This window comes from Mesitornis unicolor, unplaced genomic scaffold (genome assembly GCF_000695765.1).
Source record: "Mesitornis unicolor isolate BGI_N332 unplaced genomic scaffold, ASM69576v1 scaffold43131, whole genome shotgun sequence".
Taxonomy (NCBI): Eukaryota; Metazoa; Chordata; class Aves; order Mesitornithiformes; family Mesitornithidae; genus Mesitornis; species Mesitornis unicolor.
The window spans coordinates 15,856-39,038 of record NW_010166846.1 but is presented as its reverse complement, the minus strand read 5'-3'; the positions used below and the strand labels follow the sequence as shown (position 1 = coordinate 39,038).

Genomic DNA, 23,183 nt, shown 5'->3' with positions numbered 1-23,183 from the left:
CAGCAGGAAATGCATAAAGGCCTTGGAAGGTGAATTTAATCTTCTCTCCATGGATATACACAAGTTTATACTCCACAGACAGCACTTCAAACACATTTTAATTACTTTTGGAGCATGGTATCAATTAAATTTAGTATTTTGGGATTAGCATTTGAGGATATTTTAGAAAAGAAAAAACAAACAACTTTGTGGCAGTGTTACCAGCAAAAGTGAGTCAGTTAAGACTGTACAGCAAGTTTAAGGCAACACAGGGATAGACACCCCTTCAAAGCACTAACTCAAAACACAACAGTCACAGTGTCTTTTCAAAGCTAGGCACAAACTAAACAACTTAGAGAAATTGCACCTGGCTGGAATATGTACCCAGATATTTGGCTCCTAGAAGTTAATAAACCTTAGGAAGCAAGTCTCCATATCACACTTTGAACTTCAAGAATACAGCAGCTCATCAACATACATTTAGGGGAGATTTCCTGAAGTTTACACAGTAGTCTCAAAACGTTCCCTGCAAACTCAGTCAACCAGTCTCAAGTTGTAACATTTTCACTACAAAGTAAAATTTCTGTAAAGCAACCCAAACCTACCCTCCTGTGAGGACAGGAGATACCACTCGCACAAAGGGAGGATCAAATGGGAAGTTATCCTGAAAAGCAGAACAAAAAAAGGGTTAGGAACTATTGTGTGACAGTTTTTCTATCCAGGAAGCATATCAATAGACTTATTTGGCAAATCTAATTTAAAGCAGTAACATTTTTTTCAGTTCTATTAAAAAAAATAAAAATCACATTTCCACAGTACTGGCTAAAAAATGATCTTTGGGAAGCTGTAGTGCCACACAAAGTTGCACCCCCTTCCCCAACCCCCAAATGCTACAGCTCCATCTTTATCTAAGTAACAGCTGAGGGTCATTTCACTCACTTTTGACAGTAAACAACAAACTTAACCCCAGAATTTCTTCCCGTAGACACATACCTTAAAAGAGAAGTTGAATAAAATGTATTCTACACCTTCTTTTTCTTTTAAGACCTGAAGATCATTATGCAATGGGCTATCAGGATCAACCCTATAAAAGAAGCAGGGGGAAGATCCTGGATGAAGTTAATTTTTTCACTACCTGTAAACAGCAATTGCTCTTCAAGAGCTTCTTTATGTATTTATAGGTTATACAGTATAAGTGAACTGTAGAAAACTCTTGCTCTCTTTATGAGGTAGACACTTTGCTGCAAGACACTACATTCCCAATGCTGTCAAGTGTTATTTAAACATAGCACAAAATAATCTGTTTATTTGAAAAACAGTACTCTTAATTCACTTCACTGGAAATGTAAGTCCCAGGAGGATAAATAAAAAGATTTAACAGAAAGACTGCAATGTTCTACTTTTCAGTACACAGTTAGTGAATCCTTTATGGAAGATGTGACCATGGTTCTGTATCAGCTGTTAAAAACAATCTGTATCAGCAGAAGTACCAAAGCCAGCAGCTTCTGCTCAGCAGAATTTCAACAATTGTTTGTTGAAAAACGCTGGTGGTGAGCAGCCTAGACATTAATTCAGGCACTACTGGGTTAATCCCACCCAGGCTCTGACACCCCAGCAGCTTTTAAAGAGAGTAGTCAAAAAATGCCTACAGCAAGGCAAATGTAGATGTCAAACAAAATTATGGCCTATTAAATCCAATCCTCTGCTACAGATGAGCCACAAACTTATTAGATCCCACTTCAGAATTACTTGGGTAGTTTGTCCCCATCCTGCCAACAGGAAGCTGTCTCAGAAAACGTCCCAACACCTAGAAACCTACAATTTCCAGCCACAGCTTGTATTAGGCCAGTTACAACAATGCTGTTCCTTGGGTAAAGGGATTCTTTTTTCTCTAACATTTACCCCCTCAACTAGTCTGCACACAGTTCATTTCTTCTCAGACTTTGCTGGGATAAACAAACAAAATACTTCTTATCTTCTCTTAGCCATTCTGGAAGCCATTTGAGCTTGCACTTCATTTTCTCTTTCTCAAAGGCAGAAAATCAGACCTGTTCACAGCACTTGGAAAGAAGTTTCAAATCACTGCACAGTGGTTTGAACATTTTGTTACAGAAGCGTTTGATAGATAATGCCTCCTGTAACGTGGCGAAGATTTTTCTGACATATATGTCATTCCTTCCATTTTCAGCTTTGAAATGTTCAAATGCCCATGATTAAACTAAGAAGGAAACAAAACTGTATTTCAGCAGCTGGTGACATAGTTATACAAGTCTTACCACTAGGACAAGGCAACAACTCCTACAGGCAGGTTAGCTCTTCTGCTGAAACAGCTTACACTCTTATACCATGACATATCCGAACTGATGGGAGTTCCTTCATCTCTGGCATTTTTTCCCAGCCACCCAACCTACTTTGGATAGGCTTTTCCTTCCTGCAGATTATCTTGTAGGCTGATGGCAGATGATCCCATTACCAGGAATTATTTCAATATAATAACTCTAAAATAAAATTTACAGGACTATGGACTAGATGAGTAACGAACAGTGAAAGACAGTATATAAAAGAAGAAAGGTTGTATAATTACATAAGTCATAATTACATTATACTTAAGTTTCAGCCGTACATGACTGTTCAGCTGTAGAAATAAAGAACTAGTAACACTACAGCAGTTCTGTTCCTTCTTACACCTCAAATGAAACTAGAAGTTGGATTTTCCTGAAATTAAACCCAAACAAAAGTATACTAAAGCCATCTAGACAAAAGCCCTGGACAAAAATTTCGTCACTTGAAGTTTCATATTTTGGAGTAGTTTTGGAAAGAGAATTGTAATGGAAGTCATGGTAATACACACTGTTCTGGCTGTACACGCTTCTGTATACCAGAACTGTAGTCACCACATACTGTTTTATATGCTCTGGCTACTGATTCTCATTTATCGAAAGTAAGAATCTCTGCAGCAATAACAGAAGATGAAAAAACTTCAAAAACTTACTTTAGAAGCTTAACATGCCATTCATACAAGCTGTCATTTACCAGTTCCACTGAATATATCCCTGTAGAAATATTAGATAGAATTAATTCTGCACTAGAAGTTTAAGAAGGTAAAATTTAGCAAAAACATTCTTTGCTTTTAATGACAAATACTGTCAGTAGACATAAGAAATAGATAAGATACTGAGATACTGAAGCACATCCTTCCTCAAACAGAAGCAGCCATTCTGGACAGCTACAAGTGAAAAAGTTCTTTCAGTTCTATTAAGAAATTGCACATTAATCACAATGTTTTTCTGACACCTAACCATTTACCCTCCTCCCAGTTCCCTTTCAAACTTTTCACATTTACAACTCCAGCTTGCTTAGTACTCAGTGTATTTTACATTCTGTACATGACCTACACACTTTTAAAACAGTTAACACACCGTCTGAGTATGGAGCACTGTATTTCACAGGTTCTCAGCAGTACTGGCAGACAAGGACAGGACACTGGACAGTATATGGAGCAGAAACCCAAAAAAAGACGACACTGCATTGGAAGTGCATTCCCAACAACTGACCAAAGAAGTCAGAAAGATGCATTATAAGAGTAACTGTGTCCAGAAGCCAACCTGTGATATTCAGTGGTCCATTTGGTTTAAGCACATTAAACAATATTTATGCTTTTCACTCAAAGGGAAGAGTGACAGATTATCTGTCGTTTGCTTGTATATTCACACTGCCTCTCTGCAGAAGTTCACAAGCAGCTCAGGAAAAAGCAATAAATCTTTGACTATGAGAAGATTTAGAAAATGCTATCAGTGACGGTGAAAAGTCTAATTTCTCCCCTCACGGATTATTCATTCACATATACTGACCAACTATGATTAAACTTGTTATCTGGGGTAATATGTAAAGTCTTATCTGTTGCTGATGGAAGATATCTGCAAATCAGGAATCTGCCTAGGACTTCTGAAGGCTATACAACCAATACACTGCAATCACCACATTATCTCTGAAGAACTACAGCTTCATTTCTGAGTTTTATTTTTTTAGAATACATTATCTTGCAGTTGAGACTTTCAAGTTTCAGTACTTGGAGTACAAATGACATTCAAGCTGTCCCAACATCTTTATTTCTAAAAACATTCCAAAACTGAGTAAACAAGTTTAAAAACCATGCTTGTTACTCCTTACTGCAGTGCCACAATCAAGCAGGTATTTGCAGCCAAGAGCGTGATTTCAATTTTTTTAAAAGCGTAGGACAAAGTAGGTCTCAAGTCTTACTTGCTGTGCCTTCAGTATCCCTTTTAATCAGAAACTAGTTCAGAGATACCACACTTTTCTGTTTGAGGATGAACAGAAGAAGTTATTAAGGCCTTTTCCCTATTTCCCAGATCCAAGGACATTATTTTCTGCATTGTCTTTAGCATAAGCACAAGTCATGAAGTACAAGAATTCCAATTTGTACTGCTCTGATGTAACAAAAAAAAAAGTTGATATTCAGAACTCTGCTCATTGTCAACTCCCATTAAGGATTAAGCTATTCCAATGTCGTATCCAGAATATTTTCTTCCACCTACATCCAAAACAGACTGAAAATTGGAAGCAGCAGCTGCTCAGTATTATGGTTGTAGCATCTAGCACAAACACAGAAGTATATTACAGACAACAGAAGTTACAGTAAGAATTCTGACAATATCCTAAATAAAGCAAGACAACAAGAAAACATTTCCATCAGCTTGTTTTCCATCACTAAGCCTCTAGCCCTCTTCCTGCATTCCTTCCACCACTCTAAAAGTCCTTCTCTTACTCAGAATTCATGTACCTGTCCCTCAGCTTTGTGCGTTACCAAGGTCCACATGTTTTGATAGCTTCCACAAAGGGATAACTTTTGCTGGTCCTAAGAGCTATCCTGTACCTAAACCAGAAGTTGTAAAAGGGTTCTTCAGAGAGATACGCACAGCTCAGAACTGAAAAGAATGCGTCTTAACAGAACAGCAAGCTACTTCATCAGCCTTTCAAGAACCCAGATTTCGAGCTGAATAGCATCTTGTACATCCTCACAGACAGCACCAGCATTTTGGTTGCTCGCTGTCTTGATATAGAAGCTTCTGAACAACACTATCCAAAGTTGAGGGGGTGTTTGTTTGGGTTGAGGGTTTTTTTGGTGGGTTTTTTGTTTGTTTGTGGTTTTTTTGGTGTATGTGGGGGGTTGGGGTTGTATTTTTTTTAATGCTTAAGAGTTGATAGTTGGAACCAGCTCATATTAATTTAGCCAGTAAGAGGAAAAAAAAAGCTACTGTCAAGACAAGTTGACTGATACTGATTGTATCAGTTTGAGTGGTCCTCAAGGTAGGGAAGGGAATCAAGCTAGCTTCCCCTCACAAACACAGGAGGTTTTTTTGATTTATTCCCATAAGAAGCCAACCATAGAGCTGATCAAGCAAAAGCAAGCACACAGAGCCATGAAGCAAACAAAGAATTAAGATATTAAAAGGTAGGAAGAAAAACAACCCCTGCCAAAAATAAAAAGCAATGTCTTACTTATAGTAACTTTACTACAACTAGAAGTAAATCCCAGTCTTAGGATGAAAGCAGTGAGTTGAAGTCACTATATATAAAAAACACAGCTGTTAAAGATATGAAAAGATTCCACGTAATATTCCTAAATTCTTTGTTCCTCCTCCTCCTTCTCTACCCCCACCAAATTATTTTAAGACCTTTGTGAATTCTTCTATATAAACTAACCAAATCTTCAACTTTGTATTTGGAAATGAGATAGTTTAGAGAACTTGTGACTTCTATTATCAAAACAGGTTAACTAAACTCTACCTAATTTATAGCAGGATATCTTAATTTGCTGGAGTGGTTTTTTGCTTCTGTTAGCTCATAATAAAATGGTTTTCTCCATTTTTAGGGCTAGTTCTTCACCTAGATTTTGAGGTTAGATAGGCAACTTTCCTGTTGACAAGAAGCTTGTCACCTTGTGCTGGAACTCCAGCAGTAGTATTTCAATCACTAAAGGAACTTCAGTTCTATAATGGACACTACCATGAACATACACCAATGCTACTTTCCTATAAAATAGTTTAAACAGAAAACACACTTTAAAAAAATTTATTATTACAAGTATTATTCACTTCAGAAGTTCCAATGTTGTCCTACTGTCAATCCTGAAAACATACATAACTTCACATACACTAAATAATGATCCTTATTCAACTAAAAAGCAGCCTTAGATTTTCTGGCTTATATCACAGAAAATGAAAGCAGTGTTGAATTACCTTGCAACAGTTACCAGAACCTTTCAGTTTCACAATGGTTCTCTTTACGCGTTAATAATAGAAAATTAAATTAATGGAAAAATGGACTGTGGAGCAAGTGCTTTGAAAAGATCACATTAAAAGAAAGTCAGTTATCTACCATGCCCTTGTTCACATGGTGACAGTTAGATAACAACAAAAGACAAAACTAGGCTGTAAAAGCAGGAGTTTTGTGCAAAGGAAAGGAACCAATATTTAAATCCACTCAAATCTTAAGACTAAATGAAGCCATAAGGAATGAATCTAGATACATTTTATAACACAGCATCAGCTACTGGCCTACAGATCAGTAGGATGGTGTTTCAAAGCAAGATTGCCATCAGGTTAATAGAGTCAACCTCCACTTTACACTTTGCTTCATTAAGATGTTTTAAAGATTAACACAAAGCATCCAGTTGCAGTCCTTTTACCTATTCCTGAGCGATAAGCTAATGAGAATATTCACCCTTTAGTATCCCAACGTTTTCTGCAACTAGTTAAGACTTGTTATTAATCTAAAGCCAATAAATGGCATTATTAATCAACCCAACTCCTACCTCAATCTACACCTCTTACAAGGGGCTCCTGGTTATGCCTCCAGCAGTACCACTATGTGTTTAAAGCACTATACAGTCTCTATAGCCAAATAGACGTGTTATATCAAATCTTGTCTTAACCACAAAAACAAACCCTGAAGATCACACATGGACAGTAAAGTACCCCTCATGACTTAATACAGATCTATTTCTAGCTCTTCCTTGGATCCACTAATCCATTCTTTACAGGATAGATGGTGATTAGGGAGGGCATACTGGCAAGCACTCAGTTGCAATAAAGCCTAAAAGAAGTAGGTTACACTAGATCAACACAAGGTCACCTAACCAAATTTATACTTCAGGCATTTTACCACTGTCCACAGTACTTCAACACACAAAACTATTTACTGAAAAGGCAAATATGGTAAATTAAAACAGGTGCCTATTTTCTCTTCAAATCTGTCTTTTTACATACAAATTAAAATGCCATAGCCACCACGTGAGATTTAAGACAACTAGAAATAAAACTAGTGGAGAAGTTCAGAATAGATAGAGGATTAAAGTTAAGACACTTTAATCAGGCACTCCCCCTGTTGCCATCCTAGGCCTACATCAGGGCCTCATAGCTGACTGCAGCTATGGAGTTGTCTACTCAGTTAACCTTCAAAAACACAGATTGCCTGAAATCTACGTAATTTCTACTTCTTGAATGGTAACACTCAGTTCAATATACCAATTCCTTTTCTGAGCTAGTTCAGATACACCCCTTGTGGAGCAAATAGAGCAGCAGCAAATAGAGCACCTAAAGCCAATCAGTGTTTGTTATTTAACAAATTTAAAGAGCAAGCTTGTTTTCTACTGCCATTTGTATCCTTATTTCAAGGAATACACACAGCTTAGGATCAGATTAACACCATCACAAAATAATAAAAGTAACAGCAGTGTAGTTGAAGTCAAATCCTGTACGTAACAACAAAACCTTCTGCTGTTGAACACAAATCCCTCTACAGCCAACATTCTTGTGAGCAGTACTACCCACCAGTAGTGCTCAAAGCTTTTGCCCTGTATACCTGGAGAGTAGAACTTCAGGTAGTTCTGAATACTCAAGAAGTCCCACAGGAGTTATCTTGAGTTGCTCTTTGTAGTCATCCACCCCAAGAGCATTCTCATAGTTACACCAATCCTGTTAATTTTTGTATAAAGCTTTGCATAACAAGAAGGAAGAAGTTTAGAGGATATGCATCCTGATTTCCTTTTTCTCCCCAAACACATTATATATAGCCTCATCATATACAACAGTGTATGTATTATGTGTAGATATGTGCGCACATATAGACACACACACACACGTATATTACATATATGACAACAAAATGCAGAAGGATTAGCAGGAAGTATTTGCTAAGAGAATCCTTTTCAAGTATATTTTAAGAAGGGAAATCTGAAGCATTTTACCTGTTTTATAACTCTGTGATCTATATATATCCCTGAGTTCTTTCATAAGTCGATCTGAAGCCTGAACTGACCCAGAGACTGCACCCTGAAACAAACAAAAAGACTCAAAATAAGTGAAAAGTAGTATTTACATCAAAACAGCTTTATTTCCATTACAAAGTTACACTAACTGGATGAAGTAAGACCAACCAATGTATTTAGAAAATGCAGAACAAAAGCAACACTATTGTTTGCAACAGAGTGAAAAAAATCAGAAAATACCAACACAGAGAAAGACTTAATATAACAAATATTTTGTTGTGATTTGTCACAGTTTTTGTGGGTTATACAACCAGGGCTCAAACATCTTGTGTTATTCTGGAGTTCAGTTCTGTATTACTCAGCATCTCTAAGTGATAGAAAACTTAGCACACAATTTCTGAAACTGGTATTTCAGCCTGATATACGCTGCTAAAACAAAAATGGAAAAAGACGACATGCTTTAAGCGACATGCATATAAAATATGCCTGGCTCTACAAACCAAGGTAAGTCTATGAAAAACTAATGAATTCACCAGTTATCAAGTAACTGATGTCTACTTTTATCAACAACTGCTACACTGGATGTATTCTGCACACACCTTCAATGCTGACAGTTCTGTGACCTTGCTATTAAATTTTGCCTTGAATTTCTGAGCTTTAAAGTGAGGACAGGTCTTCCCCCTTTTACAGAGTTAAAGTCCTTATTTAGAATAATATGATCACCAGAAGTACCTAGATTACTCTCTCCAATTCAATGCCAAAGCTAGCAGCTAAGATTTTGATACTAAATCTTAGGCGTTACATGATTACCCTGCTTATATATTCCGCACAAAATAGCATTTTACATTCAAATTTTTTGGAAAACAGAGACAAAAAATTAGTATTACAAGATAGGAACAAGGACTCCAACAGAGGTAAGGTAACTATCACCCTGAACCTCAACTCTGTGAAACTTTGGCTTTCAACGGCAGTCAGTTTTCCAAAGGTAGATTATTTGAGATCCAAGCAGTTCTCTGCTGCTGCTTAGACTTCAGGCACTCCCTCTGAAATACAGGCTAATACATGCAGCTCATAGGCATTGTTTCAGGAGGGAGACAAAACCAAAACCCCAAGAAAACAAAAACCAACAACAACTACAAAAAAGGCCCTACATAGACTAAAGTTAAGTTCAGCCTCTCCATATGAAGTACTGACCGATTATGGGTCTGTTTTGCTACTCATCTAAAACTTTGAAGTGATTTGTTTCTTCGGTTTCCTTTCAGACACTATGAATGTCTACAAACAGATCCTTCTTGGACAGGAGTGTCAGAGAAGCATTTCTGGAGCAATTTGAAGCAGCTATGACCATTGTCTAATACCTGAAGTGTCATCCCTGCTTGCCTGAAGTCAGTGATATTGTATGTTCTACAAGGTCTTAATTGGAGGATCAAATTATTTCTTAATAAGGATTAAATATCAGTAATAGTTACTTGATGCTAAGACCTCCACATACTACTTTGTCTTCTCTGTTTAACAGCTTCATATAATATGCTTAGCTACACACTATAGTCTTGCAGATTATTATTTCAGGCTATTCATTTTTCTATTCCACCAGATTTTTTTTATGCAGATAACTGAAATACCACTAGTTTTTCTTAACAGATCAGTATGAAGAATGAACCTTGTAATTAAATAAGCAAATACAAGGTAACTCCTTTCATCTGATGAAACAGAAGCTACATAAAGACAGGGCTCCAGACAAGTAATTCAGTTTAGTGAAGCCCCTGTAAGTATCAGGCAAAGAAGGAATTTCTCTTTCTTTGAGGCTGACTCAGAATATCAACCTCTAAAAAAAGGCAATTTAAAAACAACTTAAGACTCTCAAAGACATCCTCATTGCATCTTTATTTTCATCAAAGTAAGCTACTGAATTTCTGCACATAGTGTTGGACGCTCACCTCTGCACACGGAAATTTAAGTGTCTTCTGTATCTTAGTAATATAAAAAACAAAACTTAACAACACCCACATAATGCATTATAACTGCTGATAAACTGAAGTGGTATTAAAAAGAAAGTTAATTTTAGTGTGTGTAAGCTACCCTCAGTAGACTTTGTCTGTAACGGTGTCTTTTGCCCTTTTTTCCTAGGAGTTTCTAGTTGGATCACCTGCTCCTTATAGAGCAGTATTAAATATAGTTAGACTTGCTACTCTAAAGCACTGATAGACTTCAAACCAGTAATCAAGATCAAGAAAATGAGGGTAGTAAGCTTAACCTAAGTAGTTTAGCACAGGAGCTTACTTTCCATGCTCTGAACTACCCCTGGAGGAAGATGAAGAAGAAGCCTGCAGAGATTAACTGCTACACCTGATAGCAATCTTAATGCCAAACACCGCTGCTTTGAAACATGAAGTCTTCATTCTGGTGTGACTTTTGTGTTTTGTTTTTTTTTACAACTACCATTAAAGTGCAGTTTAGAAAAGTACTATTTGCATCACACAATTACATGATAATTACATGATAATAGAGCAGAGAGTTCAGTTTTGACTATAATGGTGCTAAAATTATAAACTTTAACTTTCAGTAACTCACTATATGTGAGTTATAATTTCAAAGGCTGAGTTCAGATATAAATGACTGAGTATCCTTCTGGAAGAGTAGGGCTTAGCCCTTCAAGGGAGATAAAACTACTATTCCTCCAGTTGCGAGATCAAGACTTATAGTTGCAACTGCCTTAGAAATGGTCAATCATGGGATGTGACAGATATCTATCACTTGGGGTTGATGGCAAGAGCAGAAAGGCATAGCCATTTAATTTGTAAACTGAAGAATTTAAAAGAGCTGCCAGGCAAGCACCAAGTGACTTTTCCCTATTAAGTGGCACAAGAAGTCTCACTTGATCATCCTCTCCTGTACAAGCATGCTTGAGATTCTCCAGAACAATAAGCAAGTAAGCTGGAGAAATCCCTGCCACAGGAGATATGCATTTGTGGACAACATGCCATTTGCTGAGAGCCACAGATAAGAGAAACACCTGATGCAGGAATTCCCAGGGCCAAAACTGTTGGATCTGAAAAATATTCATGATATGCATTACTACAAGCTTGTCGTATTCTCAAACTTTACCCTTGAAGATGAGCTTTAGCCACTGTCAGAAACATTAAACTTTGGTTCAAGTCAGTGTAGGCATTATATTTTTCAGAAGTATTTCTATCCTTAATTATTATTATAATTAAGTATTTTAGTGTGAACATATAAATTTGAGTAAAATACTATACAGAACAGTTAAGCAGCTCCTAAGAAAACTAGGACTTCAAAACTGATCTTCTTTGTCTGCAAGTCAGTAGAGGACACCTAACTGTGCAGAAATAGGCACAGCATGTGCCACTACCCCTAGCTGTCACTGCACTAAGTATCCAGAGATTGTGATGTTTCGCAGGCTCAGCTTTTCTCCTTAGCACATTTTCCCTTCCACCCCTCCAAACACAACCACAGTCTGCTCCTTAAATGAGTTGTCTGAGGTAGGAGGTGCAGTTCATTACAGTTTTAAATCCAAAGACCAGACTGTCTGTTTACTGTCCGATCAGAATAATACTGTCGCACATCAAAACGGTACAGTCAGCCACCTCCCTCACAACATGTTTCAGGCAATTCAGCCACAAGACTAAAAATTACCTGCTAAAACAAAACACAAAAATGGAAACTCCTTCAAGATAAGAAAATCTAAAGTGACCCAAAAAGAGCTAAAGAATGCAAGTTTGTTCTATTGTCACTGAACTTACACAGTATTTGTGCAGAAGTACATTCATTTCTGCAAGTTAAAGTAGATTCAAATTTACTTCAAAGATTAGACTGAAAATGGAAGTGACACCTTAGACTTCATAAAATCTGAAGATGAAAGTGGAGACATTTGAGACTTCTAAAAGGAAAGTGCATAAACTCCTCAGTAGGAAATGGAAAAAGCTAATAGCATTATCTAAATAAGAAAAGCATTAATCTCTAAAACGACTAAGTGGGGAGAGACCTCTGAAAAGCAAGCAGCATCAAGCTGTTAAATATTTTAAGGTAGTGATTCTAGTTCAAAGACCTTCTTTTATTCCCTGTAAGCAAGTGGTTCTTTAAAGTTATTACAATTTTAAGAGGCGGATTAATTCTTGCTCCAAGTTACATACTGTACTGCAAGCCAAATCTAGGTTTATTTCCTGATGGCAGCAAAAAGAATAGGATTAGGGAGACTGTCAAGGAAGAGAACTAGTTTACAAAATTAGTAGATACATATTCTTAACTTGTATAAAACAAGTTTTGGGCACTAGTCAAAGCCCTAACATTAGGCTTTGTGCTTTGTCTTCCAACAAGCAGCATGTTAATGACATAGCTTCATTTTAGTTTCCTCTGCTGAGGGAACAAAACATACCAAAAGAGTTGTGTAGTTTGTGTGAAAACTAGACTATGTGTAGCCACTACATTTAAGTTTGTGAAACTTACACCATCATTTAAGAAAACCCACTGTGAAGGTCCATACAAATTTAAATTTTGCTTTATGTTAGGATGCTGAGCAAACTTCGGCTGTCTTAGAGAACATTTAACATGTTCTATTAAAAGTCCCATGTTTTGGCAGCATAAAGGGGCATTCAAGTGCTACTAGGTTAGCTCTTTCCTAGGTCAGTAGCACAGCTATATTTTTCTGTTCTCTGGCACTTAAGAGTAAAACCTCCCAAGTCCTTTGAGAAATTATTTAAGCAGTGCAGCTATTCCTGGTGACCCACAAAAACACCACAGTTCCTCCGCAGCAGTTGAATACTCTGTTCCCTGTACTCAGCTGACCTTGTTTATGCACCAGCATCAGTGAGAGTGTCTTGGCAAGTGAAACAGCTATTATATAAGTTGAATCTGCTGCTGTCAAAAAACCAGCAGTGTTCATTTCAGCTCCAGTAGATGAGGAGGAAAAAGGAAAAAGGCAAGGCAATATTTGCAAATCAGAAAGAACAGATAGCAAGAGAAAATCTGCAGTTTTAAGAGGCTCTCCACATCAAGGAAGGATGTTGATGCTACAAAAACCTTTTTGTAGTTCTACCAAATTTTTAGATGATGGTAAAGCAGACTATGCCTTTCAGGCTGCAAGAGCATTTCCTCTATTTGACAACTAAGAATCTTTACCATTAGGTCTGAGTTATAAATACAGAAATATATAGAGTCTTAATAGGCATCTTCTCAAACTCCAAAGAAACATTTAAGTTTAAACAAAACTAGTAAGTCACCATTGTGTTCATGGTTAGTCGAGCCTTAAAACACTTCACACAGTGGTTTGGCATCTTAGTCTACCCGCTTTTAAATACTGAAATGCTGATCAAGGTTGGGGATTTTTGCTTGTTTGCTCTGTTTTTTTTGTTTTGGGGGCTGTTCTGTTGGTTTGGTTTTGGTTTGGGGTTTTTTTGTTTTTGTTTTTTGAAGGAGTGATGATTACTGTACACTTTCTTTCAGACAACCTGACAGGTAAATACTGAGTCTGTACACAAATCAAGGAGCAGTCTACTCTAGCCAGCTATCTCATGCTGCCTGTTTCAGCAGAACATAAGGCTAAGGCATTTTTGACACATTTGCACTGAAGCTGTATTAGTACAGCACTGAAACAGGAGTAGAAGACTCACAGTTGAACTCTGATAGAAGCATTTCTACCTTATTTCCTTTGCAAAGCAGATGGCTAGTTTCTTTCCCCTGTTAAGGTGTCAGTAAGAGGAAGACTTCATGACAAGAAATAATCAAGATTCTGCTAACTAAAGAAACATTTACTCTAAATTCTGATGACAACTCAATGTATCAGAAGCATCGCCAATATTAGAAGTGGATTGCCTTGGCTAGCAGAGAGCACTATAGTTCTCACTATAATTCAAAAGAGGTTTACCACACCAATTCTCCTGAATCTAACAATCTTTAAGTGCAATTTAGGCTTTTTAGAAAATATTTACTGGAAAAAAAATCATCAAATGTAAGAAACAGAACAAAGTTGGTTCCTGGGGCAGAAATCCAGGTGTTCCCTAACCTCGTTAGTGTCTCTCCTATGTACCTGTCTATTGCTCACACCCTCAACTATTAGCTTAAAGAGAAATAGCACATCTTGTGTCCTGGCAGGATCTACATCTGCTGACTGGCCAAACAGCATATAACAACTCATGAACTCACACAATAGAGGCCACCAATTGAAGCACCTTTCTGTACAGGTGACTTCTGAAAATTTCGGAACCCTTACCTTTGGTTGAAACATGTAATGAACAGAAGTGTTTAATTTCATGTATTACACATGAAACCTCCATGAAACAAAAGTTTTGCTTTCTTCGGAAGCCAGGCTAAAAAAACCTTATGTTTGTATGACATCATCATTCCCTCCTACATGCACCTTTGAGAAGCAGAAGCTTCTCTGAAACTTGGCAGTCATGAAAAAACATTTCTAAGCCTCTGGAGAACAAGCTGGTTTGTTTTGTTTACAACTACCTCCTGGCAGGATCACTCGGAAAACTGTGATAATAAAGCTGGAGAGCTGCTGAAGGTCCCTTGCTTTATGCCTGGCAAAAAAAACCCTAAACCCAAACACTTCAATAATTTACAAGAGGCATAGATATTACTGAAAAAACCCTCATGCATGAAGTGGATTTAAAGCACAAATTCCTGGGTTTGCCAGGTATGTTGTCACCCATGACTTCTAATGCAATCAATTTTATACATGGCTTTGTTATTTTAATAAGTGTTCAACAAAACAACAAAATTCACGCTTACAACCTAGATGCTTTCTTCTGATTCTGCAAGGAGGACTACTGTTTGCAACAAAGGCAGGAAGCAAGAGACAGAGGGAGAACCAAATAGATCTCTCTGGAAATTACACAACCAGTTAAATTCTATTATCAAGTGTGAAACCTGGATTTACATCTAAGAGTTGACTCTAATGAAGAGCTTAAAGATGCTTCTTCATCCAAAATAACAAGAATACCCCAACCCGGCTTGACTAAAGAAATTATGATAGCATTCTCCCAGGCTGAATGAGAGTGCTTTGAAGTAGTTTTTGTGCCTTTGAGGGATGTGGCTGACGATTAAACTTCCTATACCAAAGATTCTGATGAAAGAGGAGTCTACTTACTAAATGGCCTAGAATTTTACCTGGCCTATTCAAACTTCTTTAAAAAGAGCCATTTAGGTCCCGTAACATGAGGCTTTTGTCCTATATATGCTGGAAGCCACTGGAAGCCACCTACAGGTTGATTTATGTCTAGGTGCATAGCAATAAGCTATTTGCTGAAAACAATTTCTATTTTAAAGCCAGAAGTACTACAAGGAAAAAAATCCAAATCATTAACTCACATTTAAGTGATCTTGCCTTTGATTTTTTCTGATTTTTTCTAAGATTGCAAGGTTCTCTTTTTCAATGCCTTCATCCTCAGATTTCTTCCCATCAACTGGTTCCTCCTCCTTCATATCGTAGTGATCCAGATCTTCAATGTCCTACAGGACAGGGGAAAATTCACCTTAAGTAACTTAACTACGTTCTTCATTCAATGAAATCCTCTCTCCAAGAGCATTTATGAATACAGTCACATACTGCACAGCCTATGTATTTGTGACTGTTGGATGTCATTTCTATTTTGCTCTAACTTCACTCTCTCAGCTAACAGTATTCACCAAAGTGTACAAAGCCTTCACAATACAAATGAGACCCAAATTCACAACATGTTTCTGGTCACAGAACCAAGCACAATAAAACCTCTGCAAGAAGTTAAGATTGTAGTGAATTAGCCCATTAAAGCAGGTAAAAACCAGGAAGTTAAGGCATTTTGAACAGGGCTTGATAATTCAAAAGCCCTAAAGTTAGGGTGTCTCCAAAGTATTTCTAAAAGCAGATCCTTTTTCTCAATTAGAATCTTAGCTATATTGCACTCCTGGCAAACAATGATTAACATATCTGGCAGAGTTACAGCAACTCTTCAAGAAAGTTAAGTATTAGAAAGCTACATGTACTTCATGCAAGGCAAACGTTAAGATTAGACACAGTAATTTCAGAATTAGGATACAAGACTAAATTATGTCGTCAAGTAATCTGATCACACAAGCCAATATTTCAGTTCTGGACCAGGACACTGAAAAATCTTCCACACTGTATTCCGAGATGGGTTATGCTGCTGCAGAGGAGCACTGTGAACTTAAAGACAACTGCTTGTAAGATGATTCAAATGCTATTTGTGGGGAAGAGGGGAACTAACTTCAGATGAAAAAGGAAGCACTACAACAGCCACACCAGCAAGCTCTGAGTACACAACTATCAGATATGCTCCAATACAAAGTGCTTCACCACACCTGTGGCTACTCTTTTCACACCATCTGTTTGCAAGGCAGGAAAACCTGGTCATAAATGCAAATTCAGGGATGTAGTAAGAAACACACCTATCTGGTGCCTTTGAAAACACTGTTTCCTCCAATTGTAACAGATTTTAAACCAAGTATTCTTTAAAATACTCATGTTTCTCAAAACAATTATATAGCCCCTAGGAGCCATAAACTGCTCTTCAATTTAGAAACTGAACTAGATGACAAGTTGAAGATAACAGTGCTACACACAATGCCACCTGGCAGCTTATAAATACAGACATGGTCATTTTTTTGTCTTAAGTAAGCCAGAGTGCAAAAGGCTAACTACAAGTCTGCAAGCAATTAAGAGCCTTGTGGCAGCAGGGTATGGGAGTGTACAAATTACCTTTACAGAAAGTCTGGCTCCAACAAATGTGGTCTGGATCAGGCTAAATGTGGTGTAAGAGAAGCTACTTCAAATTAATTTCAAAACATGGGAAACATTTAGATCTTTCCTGAAAGAACATCTTCTATTCAAAGAATGAATGTTCATTCTTAGTACACACCTTCTTCATTAAAGATTTAAATCTGAAGTAGTCAGAAGAGTTTTCCTGTAATAAGGGTATTTACAGTGGTTTAAAAAGCAAGCATCTTGGAGCTACTCTAATACACTGTAGAAGTAACCAAAGTGGGCAGTTCTCATACAGTAAAAAGCTCGCTGAAAGGAGTGCCACGCTGCCAGACAGTGACACACACCCTTTCAAGTTCAGCATGTCTGTTTTATATGTCCTTCAGTTTCCTTCAATAGATTATTAACTAGCTCACCTGTTCAATGAGTCAAACTGATTCACTCTTGGCCAGTTTGCTTCAATTTGGGAGGCACTTTCAACAGTATCAGAGCCAGTTCATATACTGCTTGAAATAGGAGTTAACAACGCAAACTTACTGATTTGGCACACAATGTTATGTATTGTTTGACTAAAGCACAAACAGATGTCCAATTCTCTGTATCCAAGTACCTCACAGCTGAGATCTAGGTTTAAGAAGAAAATTTCACTAGTTTTGCAGTTGAAGTAAAAGCTAACATTAAGGTAAACATCCAAATTTTAATTGTCTTTTCTGTTGAACTCTAGGGAGATTACATTTTACAGTTTGGTGTAATAATTAGCCAACCACTGCAGAGCAAAATGTCAGAAATTCTACTAGGTTAAGGTAATAATCTCATTTATACACATACTTCACCCATATCTTCTTCTTCCTCCTCCTCTGACGTAACTTCTTCTGTTGTTCCATTCTGCAATACAACAATGAGGTTTCTGCATAAATTGTGCATATGTTCCCTCTTTCAAAAAGAGGAAGTCTGCTATCAAAGCAAAAGCAGTATATACGAAATTTAGGCTTATCAAGGTCTGCAAAGGACTGGAATTTTAACTTTAAAAATACACAAGATGCTTCCCTGAATATGACAGTGAAGAGATTTTTGCATAAAGCGAAGATAAACAGAATGTCACAATTAATTTCACATTAAGTTAAGTGGAAACTTAGGACTCAGATAAGGATATCCTATTCCGAGACAGTGACAAATGCAGTATGTCAAGTGGGTTATAACTCATGATTTCTTAACTATGAAAACAATTATGGCTCTAACTAGAATCCATATCCATGCTAGATCTCTAAAAAGAAAAAACAACCACAAAACAAACTTTAGACCTCTACCACATAGTAGACTTTTGCTTCACTATCTAGAACTTCTATGCCACAAATACTATAATCACATAGCCATTGGTGTTAGATAAAATACCAAAACAATACAATTGAGTTCTTTTTTCATTTTCCCTTTCAGGATACCACCTCAAGCTCAAGAAGTCTGAGCTGCAGAAGTACTCAGGAGCATTCTAATACACTTGTGCTTTGTTTCCACTCTTAGACAAGGAAGGAATGCCACTGCTACATACAATGCAGAGGACTAGATGGATCTTTGGTCTGACTTACTAAGGCCATTCATATTTAACTTGCACATTATCTGACATTTCTGGCAAAATAGCCTTCCATGAGTTTGTTCGTCAAGTTTCAGAGCATAAGCTACTTCCTACTATTACGAGCCTACTGTCTTAAGGTTGCACTGCTATGTGGGTAGCTGAGAGAAAAGGCCTACAGGATTACAATTTGGCACATGACCAAAGTTAAGCAAGTTATTTGCCATTGCTATAGTACAGTCACCACAGGAAAACCACTTGTTACACTACAGAAGTTCTCAGAAATCATGTCACCTTAACATGGATAAGCAAAAGACACTCTCATAATATTTTTAAAGACAAAAAAAGAACAGTTACTGTCAGTTACCAGTGCTGTTTCCATCACAATACAAAACAGTTTAGTCAACCAGAACATTTCATAGCCATTCGTAACTCTTAATTCGTCAAGTGCACAAAAAGTAAACAAGGCACCTCAGTTACTCCCTACCCAAAGTGGCATATGGTCCTGCTAGCCCATGTCTCTGCAAGGGGTTGGAGAGGAAGGAAAACATCAGTAGTAGTTCATCCAATTGCACACTGTAAAATACATACTCTTCAAGAAAAAATGAAGAGTGTTTGATCACATTTACATTTTGGAAAAAAAACTAATTTTGGAAGCACTGGGAGTGCACAGCGATTGGCTGAAACAGTATTTAGGAAGGAATTAAACTGACAGCAGTGGCATCACATCCACACCCTGCAGTGATACAGAAACTCCAAATGAGATTGTGTCATACTATCACACCATTATTAAATGGATTCTGCAAATAAAATTCAGATTGAGGACACCATAAAGCAACAGCGCATCCTATCTCAGTTCTGGCTTACACAGAATTTAATTGTTCCCACCATCTTGTTTCCTGGAGTTGAAAAAACAACTCCTTCATTGACATAATGAGGTGTCCACAGCTTTTTAATTTACCTGTCCAGCTGGTAATGGCTGATCTAACATTTCAACATCTGGATGCTGAGGAAGATTATATAACCTGCAGAGGTCACATATTAATCGCTTCAGCTGCTGAAGAAGCTATAGAAAAACAGAAAACATGGAAACGTATTTTAAAAAGCAGAGAACAATGTATTTTGAGTTTTCTTCACCTCTTGGTACTGAACTTTCAGTCACTGGACAGCATTTAAAATCTGTGCACACTAGAATAAAGTTTTCCTCTGCAGTCATAGCAATAAATCCCCACAATGGGAAACCAAGGACATGGCATGTTAAAGATTGCTCTAAAGAATAATTTGCTCTGGCAGCATCATCCAGGTGATGATCCACAGGTGTCTCAGCCACAGATCACTCGAGAATAATCAAATCTTCGTATTCCATGAGGCAAGATGGTCCATTCCAGCTTCCTAGTTTAAAGAACCACGTCTCCAAAAAAATAAGGAGGAACAGTATAATTTTCCACATCCCAAATCTCTTCCTAGGGAAGACCAGTGAAGCGCTAGAAGCAAAACATGCGCTGTACAAGGCACAGTAACTGGTCAACCTCTGAGCCAGTGCCCAGGCATTCTGCTTGCCCTATCTTGTATCAAGTTGAGGCACAATCTGTTACTAACACTGATTTCTGTTTCCAACTTTCAGCATTACATTGACTGTGTTCTGTTAAACTGCAAGAGATGGAACACCTTTTACTCACTGTAATGTTACCCAGAAAACAGATTTAAGTTCTGCAGAAATAGAGAAACCAAGATTGCTTCTTGATCACCATGTTAACTAAGTGGATTTCAATAGCTGTTAACTTCCTCTAGGCAGCCTCAGATCCCTAGTTAAGGCCGAGGCCATAAAAGACTTTATACCACCGCACTTCCTAACTTTTCAAGATCTTCACATACCTGCATCAGAAAATGAAAGAAAGGACTGCAGAATATGTTTTCAAAATTATTAACACTTCATTATTTGCAGGTAATACACTAGATGAAGCCTGCAAAAATTATACATCCAGTTATGGATTTTTCTTCCAGACACCAAAGGGAGTTTGTCTTTCCACTTGTAGAAGGCAGTATGCAAAGCAGCCATTCCTGTACATACATCCTTCAGCAGTACTAGTAGTTAGAGCTATGCTAAGAGTGGCAACCTCCACTCCCCTTTAACCATCTTCTCCATAAAGGAAGTGGACTTGGGCAACATGGCCTCAACCAAGAGGAGCAGCTGAGGGAGCTGGGTCTCTTTAGTTTGCAGAAGAGGAGACTGAGGGGAGACCTCATTCATGTTTATAAATATTTCAAGGGTGAGTGTCACGAGGATGGAGCCAGGCTCTTCTCGGTGACAAACAATGATAGGACAAGGGGTAATGGACACAAACTGGAACACAGGAGGTTCCACTGAAATTTGAGAAGAAACTTCTTCTCAGTGAGGGTGACAGAGCCCTGGACCAGGCTGCCCAGAGAGGTTGTGGAGTCTCCTTCTCTGCAGACATTCAAAACCCGCCTGGACGCCTTCCTGTGTAACCTCATCTGGGTGTTCCTGCTCCGGCAGGGGGATTGGACTGGATGAGCTTTTGAGGTCCCTTCCAATCCCTAACATTCTGTGATACTGTGAAGATTCAGCATAGACTGTATTATCCAGATAGAATGACACCTATACAACACTACTTGATGTCTGTATTCTGTTTCCTAAAATATACAATAAATTAAGGTATCTAAGAAAAATCTAGTTGCTCAAAAATAATCTACATGTCTAAAGCCTTGCTTTTGGCTTGCAAGTGAAAATTCAGCCTCTTCAGGGTTAAGATCTCAATTTCCAAGACCAAATAACTAGCAGTGATAAGCAAATGTTGCCTTTATGCTATCTGAAAGCTTCAGTGCCTTTCTCTTCTCCAGTAGAATTCAACATTCCTGTTTAACAGGAATGTTATTTGTTCCTTGGAGGCCGTGAACTGACACACCAGCCTGCATTACAAGAAATGACGTTCTCTCTTACTACATTTGGTGTTTCTGCATCATTCATGACAGTCATCCTGAACTCAAAAATAAAAGCAGAGGACACCAAAAAAACAGGTCTATCAGCCACATATTTCTTGTGAGTACACAAATGAGATGTGATACTGTTACAGAAAGCTTCTGGCAACATAAAATCACATTGATCTTCCTGCCATGGATCACCACTGTTATCCCTTATGCTCTGCTCATAGGCTCATAGGTATGAAAAGTCATAGGATAATTTGGGCTGAAAGGCACGTCTGGAAGTCAACTGGTGCAATGCCCTGCTCTAAGGAGGGTCTAGCATCATTTGGTATGTGTTAATAGTACATGAACAGACTTCTGAAGTACAAAACTACTATTAGAATCTGTGCAAAGATTTTCTTTAAATAGCAATTGTCGAAAGCCACAACACTGTTCAAACCTAGCACTATCACAGGCACATTCTGATGAACCAGAAGCTATCAGGTCAAGTTTTCTTTACCAAAACCAGGAATTCTTTCTATTAGCTACCATTACAGCCATATTTTGGAGCACACACTCCCAAGAACACAAAGTTTTTGCCTTTGTAGTTGATCTCTGTGCAAAGAAGAGTTGTTTAAAGTTCTCATGCATTTCACTGTTTAATTATTTTCAGAAAACTTTAAACCGTGGAATTATTTGGGCTGAAACTTAATTTCTTTTAAAGAGCAAGCATTTCAGTAACCTCCTCCTTGCCTCAGGTTGTTGAGATTACTTTAGGTTCCTATGTTTTTGGAAGAGAAACTTCTGTTTACAAACCTTCCCCAAATAACACCCAAACTGAAATAATTTAATTGCTTGTTAATGTGGCAAAGCTAAACACCCCAAACCAAATAAAACACCCCCAAAAATTGCTCACCAGAGTATTGCTCTTCTTAATATCTTCTAAACGCTCTAAGACTGAAGTCAGGTTTGGGTCATCTGATTCTACAAACCATATTGGTGATGAAGAGGGATAAGATTCCTGTTAAAGAAACAAAACAACACAAAAGACACAACAAATAAATATACAAAAAACCCATAAAGCTTTTAAAACCCTCAGAATTTCACAGCACATTATTAACACCACTTTTTAATCTTACTTTAAGTCAGGTAACATAGAAGCTTTTAACACAGCATAAGAGAAGTTGAAAGGAAGCCAGCCAACAGCTGGTTCTAGCACTTCATCCTACGTTCATCTTGATCAGATGATGGACATACATAAGAAACAGTGCTGAAAAGTTTAAAACTCTGGGAGTTGCTAGGAGAAATTTAGAAATGCAGTACAGGTGATTATCACCAAAAAAATGGAATCACAAGTACTACACATCAAAGGCTAAAACTACACCACGGTCCATTTTTCATATGCCTACAGGTTCTTCCAAATAAAAGCAACAAAACATGTAATCTTCAGATTTTTCCTCAAATAGGATTATTCGAACTGTACTAGCACTGGCCCTCAGACTGAAGCAACAGCTCTAATCAACTTTCTGCCTCCAAGGACAAATTAATGGGCAGATCACAATGTCAAAAAAATCTTTGAATCATCAATGCTCATAAAGGATTTTCCACTGCTGAAGGATTTCTCCAACAATACATTGCATACAGCTCTACCGAGAAAGCTTACAGAATAAATTTCTTCAATCAATAGTGTCCGCCAGTTGTTC

At 37.7% G+C, this 23,183-nt stretch overlaps 1 protein-coding gene across 1 annotated transcript in view; it reads right to left on the bottom strand.

The window, feature by feature from the left end:
* The window catches only part of UBE2Q2 (ubiquitin-conjugating enzyme E2Q family member 2), a gene marked incomplete at its 5' end in the record, with an annotated part of 27,755 nt that extends 5,254 nt beyond the window's left edge, over window positions 1–22,501 (bottom strand). The window contains 8 exons of the mRNA XM_010195080.1: window positions 585–643; window positions 973–1,063; window positions 2,972–3,032; window positions 8,249–8,333; window positions 15,599–15,739; window positions 17,817–17,873; window positions 19,517–19,621; window positions 22,397–22,501. Of these exons, the coding sequence (XP_010193382.1) occupies window positions 585–643; window positions 973–1,063; window positions 2,972–3,032; window positions 8,249–8,333; window positions 15,599–15,739; window positions 17,817–17,873; window positions 19,517–19,621; window positions 22,397–22,501 (704 nt within the window). The remainder of the gene's footprint in view (window positions 1–584; window positions 644–972; window positions 1,064–2,971; window positions 3,033–8,248; window positions 8,334–15,598; window positions 15,740–17,816; window positions 17,874–19,516; window positions 19,622–22,396) is intronic.
* Between the last annotated feature and the right edge of the window lie 682 nt (window positions 22,502–23,183).